The sequence below is a fragment of the Pecten maximus genome, chromosome 19 (assembly GCF_902652985.1).
Source record: "Pecten maximus chromosome 19, xPecMax1.1, whole genome shotgun sequence".
Classification (NCBI taxonomy): domain Eukaryota; kingdom Metazoa; phylum Mollusca; class Bivalvia; order Pectinida; family Pectinidae; genus Pecten; species Pecten maximus.
This window is the reverse complement of record NC_047033.1, coordinates 9,354,493-9,364,380: the sequence shown is the minus strand read 5'-3', so window position 1 is coordinate 9,364,380 and position 9,888 is coordinate 9,354,493. Positions and strand designations below refer to the sequence as shown.

At 36.3% G+C, this 9,888-nt stretch overlaps 1 protein-coding gene across 2 annotated transcripts in view; it reads left to right on the top strand.

The window, feature by feature from the left end:
* The first annotated feature begins 5,408 nt into the window (after positions 1-5,408).
* Positions 5,409-9,888, top strand: part of LOC117317650 (flagellum-associated coiled-coil domain-containing protein 1-like) — a 41,519-nt gene continuing 37,039 nt past the window's right edge. The window contains exons 1-2 of one of the 2 annotated variants that reach the window (XM_033872513.1): positions 5,409-5,485; positions 7,792-7,928. In XM_033872513.1, coding sequence (XP_033728404.1) covers positions 7,804-7,928 — 125 coding nt within the window. In that variant the 5' untranslated portion in view covers positions 5,409-5,485; positions 7,792-7,803. Of the gene's footprint in view, positions 5,490-7,791; positions 7,929-9,888 lie in introns of both variants that reach the window. The other variant, XM_033872514.1, reaches the window with a different exon arrangement.

The window sequence follows — 9,888 nt, the reverse complement described above, 5'->3', positions numbered from 1 at the left end:
ATCATTTATGACCAATATTATCAACATCCTACCAAACGCACAAGTACATGCATAATACACAAAGAGAATAGGACAATTTGTAGCAGACGACACATATGTAGTGGTACACAGCTACACCAACCGGAAGTCATGAACGGTGTATTGATATGTTAATTTGGCTTTTTTGCTTGTATTTATTCGCATTTGTTTCATTGTAAAAACAACAACAAACAATTGCTAATTTTCTTAGACTCCAATGATTCGTGTGACAAGCAAGTATCAAAATTTCGAATATCATTTTTACATGGACTATTCTTTAGATCGGAAGTTTTTGACAAAGAGTAGTGAACCTCCAACGGAAACACTGAAACCACGTGACCCTGTCTGCACGACGACGGACCACGTAGCTTTCTGGTAGTGATCAGCTCCGGGTACATAATCCAGTTGAGAGTATAGTTGCTATAGTCTTAATTACCAAGCAAAGATTAAATGTCCACGTGTTATGCCCAAACATGAACACTTTAAGAGACGCCAAGTTCATCTTAGGACCTGTTCTCTATATCTTAGTTTTAAAAATTGCAAATGAATGCACCGCACAAATAATGTACTATCAATTGCTGTAATTTAACAGATGTATGTTGAATCAGGTGCTACCTTCTCAGATTTGCTACATCATACATATACTACGCGCACTTTAAAAAAAATAGGTTCCTTAACCAATTGAATATGTACTTACAGGGCCGATAATTATCATATGTATCTGTATACGGTTTAACAAGGGATATAAAGGGCAATCTTCCTTGTTCAAAATAACTAAACTACATCATAGGACACTTATATAAATAAATGTTTATGATTTTCCCCGACATAACCGACTTATCAAAAAGTTAACATTTACACAATATGCACTTCATCGTCATGTATTAAAAAACAACATCGTCCGATTCCCGTACCAACAACATGTAGAAGAATAACTTATCTGTATCTTCTGTTACTGAAGTATCATTTTACATGATAAAGTGGTCGTCTATTTACAGCGAGAAATAGGAGACTTGCACACGTAGCAGACGAAAGCTTGTGCAGGCCCACAAGATTCTCTTTTTTTCTGCGGTACAGGGATACGCTGCAATGGTTCAACAAATTATCAGTCCCTGTGATACTGCGTTTCGAAAAAATAGTCGGAAGTAGAACGATAAAATCAAATAAAACCATCCTAAAGGTTGTAAATCATATAAATATCCTGTCACTTGAGCTCGATTTGGAAGCCATACTGCTTTTGAGAAGCTGTCTTCGGAAAAATTCCATATTTCTACCTCCGACAGAGACGTGGATGTCGCGGATTGAGGTAAAATAACATCAAGGTGGCTCAAAACATACTGTTTTATCAACAGTTCATAGTTATCTACAAACTTAAATCAATACAGGAACAAACACCATCACAAATATATGTAAATTACGTCTCAATTAACAACCTGCCACAACTCGTCCCTGTTTTAAAAATGTTATATATGTCTTCGTAATGAAAGAGTTAAAAATGTAGAATATTTTAATTTAGGTAAGGTATATTACTGTTTAACGTTTTATCAACAGCTAGGATCATTTAAGGACGGCCTCCGTACGTGCGACATGCATTCGTGTGGTGAGTGCGGATGTGTTTTGGGAGGCTGCCTTATGGTCGTATTAAGTCGCCTTGTGATAGTGCAGAACTTTTGCCGATTTATAGTGCGCGCTACCTCATTGAAGCATACTGCCGAAGACACCAAGCAGGATAGAACGAATATTCATACCCTGCCTACACTGCTCTCCGGCAGGGTATGAAGTCCCTCCCATTGCCGATAGTGTAGCAAGCCCCGATGTGATTCACATCGGGCAGTATTAGCAGTGGTAAAAATTTTCTCGGATAAAAAAACACATGTAAATTGATGATTCTGGTATCTATTATGAATATTCAAGCAACAAACCTGCACATTACTTCAAATGTTTGACAATAAATAGTAAAATCCAAAACGAGCAAGACACACGGAGATATCAGTTCAAACATACCGCCATCTTTGATACAAGTGTAAAGGTCAATTTCCTTATAAGGAAATCAAAATAAAATGATGTTAATGAGGTCTCCCGCGAGATTTCAACAGAAAAACAGATTCGGAGTAATATATCTCGGTAAGGAAGGTCAATTCATTCTGAAATTATTTAATTACGCAAAGTAAGATTCGCTTTCTTCACAAGAGTTACAAAAGAGTGGTTAAATATCTCTGATTATGTATTTATTTATCGTAGTAGCTTCATCCATATATGGATCACGGTTTCCATATTTGGGTTAGAATCCTCGCGAGAGTTCTTCGAGAAGTATCATGGCGGATCACGGAGACAACTCCGAGCAGTATGATATCAAAATATGCGAATTAAAGATTTCTAGATTAGACGGTAGGCTAATACATTGCAAAATTGTATTAGAAATGTTTAATTATACGAACTATTACTCCAAAGTTAAACGATATCCGCTATTTGTAGCATTTTCGAGGTTCACTGTTTTGCTACATTACGAGTAATGGGAGGGAATCGTAGCTCTGACGACGACCATCTGTCAGAAATTGTCCGTCCGTCGTCCAGAGCTACGTTATCGCAGCTACAAGCAGGACACCTCACCTGGTCACATTATACTGACAACGGGCGAACCAGTCGGCAAAAGGCCAATAGGAAGGAACAGGTATTGTCAAGGGAAACATTAGGAAGAAGAAAGTTATTAAGAAAGGGAAAAAGATAAGATCCCAAATTTAGTCGCCTCATACGATCAATGTAAAGGGGTAGCAGGTACAATTTTAACCAATATAGAGCACCCCTTCCCCTACAAATAATGAATAAATAAATTGTTCGTTGTCCTTCCAGCGTCAACTTTTCCATTTAAACTACTTTTTATTAATGTAACAAAGAAGCCTAGAGTCCTGATATTTGGGAGATACATGTGTAGGTTCCTTGGATAGAGCCCCACGACGTTTGCGAAATAAAATTATCTTTACCTATATTCAAGGTCATTGGTGTTCAAACTTTTAAACCACTTCTTACAAACTAAAAGACCTACTATCATGAAATTTGGCTTGCAGATTTCAGGGATAGAGCCCTATAAATTGTGCGAAAACAGTCTCTATGTTAATGAGGCTTCGGTTTCTTGTTGATCCTCTGGTAAAGGGACGGGCGCCTGTCTGGTCCAATCGGTATTGATACAGATGCCGTTTAGTCTTCCTCTTCAAGACCTGCCCTTGAACAGTCTGAGGCTGGCCAATTTCTTCCTCGGAGTGCGATCATCACAACTACCCCTAAAATTACCAGCATCCTCAATTTCCGAGAGCAAGGGCCTTGAGATGGCACTGTGTCCTATTCAGATTCAGCTTGCTCTTTATCATCATTTTTGCCTTATCTCTTTCCAATATTCACTTCTTCATTCCTTGATTTTTGTTGTTGACGTTTCTTTGAACTTCTTTATCAATGACGCACCATAACAGTCCATCGATTGATAATAATAGGCTTAAGTGGAGCATTCAGGTACTTTCCATCATGGACAAGTTTCTTCTCTCAGACAAGATCTCCTTTCTGAATCGTAGATCCGTGTATCCTCATGTAACATTTCTCTGTATCTCCCCTGTTAGCTTGGCTCGCTGGAAATAATGTACGAAAATTCCAGTTTATTTCGTCAATTTTTGTACCTTTACCGTCAATGACACGAACGGGTTCATTGATTGCTTCCCCGTCTCGTCACGGTTCAAACTTATTTCAGGGGCTAGCATTATGGAGATTAAGGTTTGGCACTCTCTAGTATCTGTAATAATATTCCTGGTCTTTTCTTCTTTTTATTTTTATTTTTTAGGGACTTAGCTTCCGCCTTAAATTCTTTCTATCTCGCTATTCCAGAGATTTGGTAGCAACTCAGCAATACCGTCATTTTCCGCTATTACAAATACATTCAACAAAGTACAAAGACTCTGGACCTTCTATGTCTGAAGCTAAGCCTATACGCTTGCAAAGGGATATGATTAATCTAATCCGTGATGAACATCCACAGGAAGAGTGTAAGAATGATTGACACTAATAGAGGCTACAGCATTAGTTATATACTCATCTTACACACTGGCGGCTGCAACATTAATATCATTACGCGCAGTGACGTAATTGCTCGTGGTGCCAGCGTGTTCTATGTAGTCATCTCGCCCGTCGTTTTGTTTCTCTCCAAATTTTCGTAAGTTACGTAATTCCGTATTCCATTTTTCCATCCCTTACCAGACATGTTTGGATTAATTCCATTTTTGAAACCCTTCATTTTTTTTTTTTTTTTTTTTTTTCTTTTTACATAAAATACCTATTCTTGAAAGCCTTTGCTTCCTGGTAATCCCAAAGTCCTTTACTGCGCTTTGCAGTTGCTTATGTTTTTTCAACATCTTTGGGGAGAAACGGGCTTCTACCACTTGATCCATAAATATCTGTTTTACCAGATACACGATCAACGAATGAAGATTACGCTACATCAAACTCTTCCGCTGCAACCCGTATCGATTTTTCCTCCTTTTCATACATTTCATAGCCTTTTCCATATCTTCGTAGTTGTGTTTTGTGCAACTGCCTTTTCCTTTCGAAATGTATTTCTTAGGAATACTGCAAAATAAATAAGTATTATAAATCTAAATGTGTTGAATCAACGATAAAATTTAATAGCTCAAAATTGAATTTGCTGCATACAGCGTTTTTTTCAATATCCACTATTTATGCTTAAAAGTGATTGTCCGTATTTTCCGGACCGAGTTGAAACACTTGTCCGGAACACCTGGAAATGTTGTTTTCCCTGAAACATTGTCATATTTGTCACTTAAAAATACAAAATTAATTAACTTTATCAATCTATTGAAACAAAATAACCTGCTTTTGCCAAGACTGAAACAAAAGCATACCTTTATTTTTCTTCTTTTATTTGACAGTTGAATACTTGAATAATGCACAGCAGCTGAGATTCGATCAACGAAACAAAAGAACCATCTGGCCAAACCGTTGTTGTTTTTTATATTATTTTTATTCTATTGATAGCTTGACAAGATTACGCAGAATAATTCAGTTGGCAGCTTCATTTATAACGCAGGCCACTGGAGACTTTTGCATTTTTCTTAAACTTCCAAAGGTAGTCTTCCGAAATGCTACAAATAACACCAAGTTTGGATTAAATTGGGGCATGGGGAAAATTCAATTGTTACTAGAAAATATCACATCGACATAACAAATTGATTATCAAAACTGATATATTACACAGCATCGGTATTGGCAAGGAAATCGATGCCCCACATTTTTTTTATTATGTTCAAATTTCCCCGCCATAAAACGCACACCTTGTTGATCACGGTCATAACTGTGTATGTTGGTAACGAAATAGCCTAGCGTGTGTATGACGCGGATGATGCGTACCTGGAAACAAACATGGCTACTGTTTTGATAGAGAAGTGTATGAAGAGATCTACATAAACAGGTAGGTAAGTGAACTGTTAACCTAGTCATTATGACAGACGTGTTATTATAGTATTCATTCATTGAACCGTTTACCATGAAAACATATTCTGTATCTCACTGTAGTTAAACTACACCAGGAAATGTGTCATAATTTTACTTTTTTTTTCTGGCCGTGTGTCTAAATTTTAAAAAAGAAATTTTTCAACACATGCATGCCAAGATAGCAGACATAGTAGCTCTGTAGGCCTGTTAATTCTCAGGTCTGAGACATGACTTAACAGCAGAGTATCACCTCTTACCACATTATTCCATTAGATATATTATTATTAAAAAACGGGGTAAACTACAAATGGCATTTAAGGTGAAACCAGAAGTTAAACTTTTAGTTGGGACTTGACTGATTCGACGGGCATTTTAGTTTTACGTGTTTCATAAAGGCGCAATCTCTTGAAAATGTAGATTATTTTGTGGGTTTATCAAATAAAGATGTAATGCTTCTTTCAGGATAATAGACAGTGTCAAAGGTTTTAATACATTTGTAGCAGAGATGTGGTTTATAAGTTTAAGATTAGAAACGAGATATTTTGTATGCTGTAAGATAAAAACAACATGAATTTAGTGAATTGTAACTGTTTGTTGATGATGTCAGGATTTTTATGCAGTTTTAATATTATTGCTAATAATGCACATATGTCACATTAGGTGTATTTAACGTACATATGTTGTGTACAATATTTCTAAAATGCGTACCAGAAATGCAACTTTTCAACGTTAATGTCATAATTATGTACATGTGTAGCAAAACTGGACTGAACTGAATGCATTAGTCAGCTGCAGGTAGCTAAAACGCGTGTCTGTCTAGAGTATGGTCCCTGGTTCGAATCCCAGTCTGGTTGTTGCATTTTTCTCCCCTGGTACCTCTGGCACCCAACAAAATACACACGGAGGTGTATGGGTATAGGGTTTTGTACATGTACATGTGAATTCAGGGTGGAAGACTTTGTTGAAGGAGGGAAGAATGTAGTGTAACTGGACTGAGCTGAACATCTGCGCCCAGGTAGTTCAAATGGTCAGAGTGTCTGCCTAGAGTTCGAGTCCCAGTCTGGTCGTTCTATTTTTCCTCTCCTGTCTGTTACAGTTGTAGTCCTCAGCACTGGATAGATCGATGTACAATTATAGGTCTAATGGCTAGCTTAGGGCTTAACAAACACATGTAAGACTAAGACCAATAGAGGGGTTCATTTGTGAACCAGGTATACATACAAGTGTGAGCAGACGTATTTCTCATCTGTACATATATTTCACTTCCATCATAAAAACATATTGTTTACTGTGTATTTTGGGAGTCAGTTAATTCTTTTTTAGCTGACAGATTTTGTATGTTGTGACCTACATTGTACCTAACCTGGGTTGACAACACAGAGGAATTTGGGACTTTGTGACACACTATTTTCTGGAGTTGGTGTGTGATTTGCCCTGGCTCATTCTACTATGTACATGGACATCTACTGTAATATAGGATCAAATAGGAATATGTGCATGTTTGAAATTAAGTTAGAATTAAGATGTCTTGATCTTTTTCCAAAAATTATAAAAATACTATAAAATCTGTCTGTATGTGATTTATATCTTCATTCAATACGTAGATTTACTTTAATTCATTCATCAATATTTTACCAGAAATGAATGAAACCAACCAAAATGAAATTAAAATTTGAAATTTTTTTTTTATATGAATGGACCTAGGCCAGGAGAAACACATGCATTTTCATACATATATATATCATGATTTTCTGACCCTGATTTTTTTAGTCTGCCCTGTAGTTTTTGTCCATTTTGAAGGAAGGACTATTAAAGTTTAGATTCCTTGTCTACCTATACCGGTATAAAAGCTATTTAAAAATAGAAGAAAAAAAAATTCCCCCTTCCTACCCGTTTTTTTTATGGCCTTTTAGCGGAAACACCCATATTATTTTTTTAGGCCTTATTCATGTACATTTGTACACTCTATGACTTTGACTATAAGTCATGAAAATGATTTTTAATTATTTTATTGAAATTGTTTAAAAATGATATTTTTTAATTATCAATGAATACATAATAATCATGTATGATGGTATATCCATATACTTATGATATTAAAAAATTTAGTGACAAAATAGAAAAAAAAAAGTTTATCTTAAATTTGGTTTTGATCATTCAAAAAAAAAGAAGTTTATCTTAAATTTGGTTTTGATTATTTCATAATACAATATCATAGCTTACTTTAGTAGGTACTATCGTAAAATCAGTTTCGTGTTGACATCCTCTGTTTATTTATTTCAGTAAAAACCAAAAATGAGTGCAGATGTACTTGGATACCCTGCCAGGCCTTCCAGCCGTGTGGGGATGTACCAAGCGGATTCTTTCAGTAGGACCACACATAGTTCTTCCGACAGTGGGTCTCATATCAAACGCCCAAGGTAGGTAGCCAGTACCATCTGATGGACAGGTAGCCCGTCCCTTCTTATGGACAAGTACATGTAACCCGTACCTTCTTATCGACAAGTAACCCGTACCTTATGGACATGCAGATAGCCTGTACCATCTTATGGACAGGTAGCCCACTAGCCCGTACATTCTTATGGACAGGTAGCCCGTACTAACTTCTTATGGACAGATAGTCCGTACCTCCTTATGGATAGGTAGCTCATACCTTCTTATGGACAGGTAGCACTTATCTTCTTATGGACAGGTAGCCTGTACCTAATTATGGACAGATAGTCCGTACCTTCTTGTGGACAGGTAGCCGGTACCTTATTATGGACACGTAGCCCATACCTTCTTATGGACAGGTAGCCCGTACCTAATTATGGACACGTAGCCCATACTTTCTTATGGATAGGTAGCACATACCTTCTTATGGACAGGTAGCCTGTACCTTATTATGGACAGATAGTCTGTACCTTCTTATGGACAGGTAGTCTGTACCTTCTTATGGACAGGTAGCCCATACCTTCTTATGGACAGGTAGTCTGTACCTTCTTATGGACAGGTAGCCCATACCTTCTTATGGACAGGTAGTCTGTACCTTATTATGGACAGGTAGTCTGTACCTTATTATGGACAGGTAGCCTGTACCTTATTATGGACAGGTAGTCTGTACCTTATTATGGACAGGTACGTAGCCCATACCTTCTTATATGCTTCATATATCAAATATCCAAGGTAAGTAACCCAAATATCTACTTTGATATCATTATCACATGAAATGTCAAAGGCAAATGACAAATATATATATTACTTCTGTCCAGTGATTTAAGGTAAACATAAACAATCAATTTATAATAACTTGAATCTTTTAGGGCTATGAGTAAATTGTTTTGTAAAATGAACTGTTTTGTAACAATTTGCCCATGAAGGTACGCCAAATAATCAGATCATAATATAAAAGAACAGAATCAATTCTGCTGTATATAATTTATAAAACACTAGATAATTCCACATTGGCCAAGATGTCAGACGTAACATATCATTATAAGGTACTTTCTGTCTTCATGAACAGTTTGTCGTTTACAGGAATATATAACTCCAGCAATGTTTGAATTGCTATTTCTCTTAACCAATTAATTCACACTCTTCCAAGAATTTTTTTCTTTTTAAATCCCTGGTCAATGTTTTTTTTTAACCCTGGTTAAGCATAGTCCTAAATTCTTGTAAGATTTGTGAAAATACTCAGATCAAGGGAGATAACTAGAGCAGTCTTGGCTAAAGCAATTTGTTATTAAAATCTAATTGTTCAGATAATCTTACTTGTAATGTGTTTTATACTTTTTAGTCAGGTTTAAATTAAACCTTAGGTTTATACCCTTTCTTTAGGTGTAAATACCAAAAATTATATAAGATGCACCAGAATACATTTGTAGATAATAACTACACTGTATGTCAGTCCCACTCTAATATGATACATGTACGATGTACATGAATTATGAAAAATAATTTGTGGTCTGTCATTTATATACAGTATTCAATATGTACTGTGATTTCTGGACTTCAGCAAATCTTATGAACAAAAAAAATATGTATGCCAGTACAAATATTTATATGTTAAAAAATGAGACGCATTTAGTATAGATTGGTTTGGTTTTACGGTGTATATCATTTCAAATCCTATCAACAGCTTCAGCCTCTCATGTTTGCAAGATGCGTGTGTGTGCTGAATGTATGTGTGTTTCGGGAGGCTGCGGTATGTTCATATTTGATACAGATATATAGATACATGTATGTGCTAAAGCATACTGCTCAAGACACCCAACAGGACACGCATACCCCACCTGGTAGTACACCACCTATAGGAAAACCAGTCATTCTGCACTCCCAAAACCCAAAAATGCTAAATGCTTTAGCAGGATTAGAAACTATCACTTTCATAGATTCCTGTTT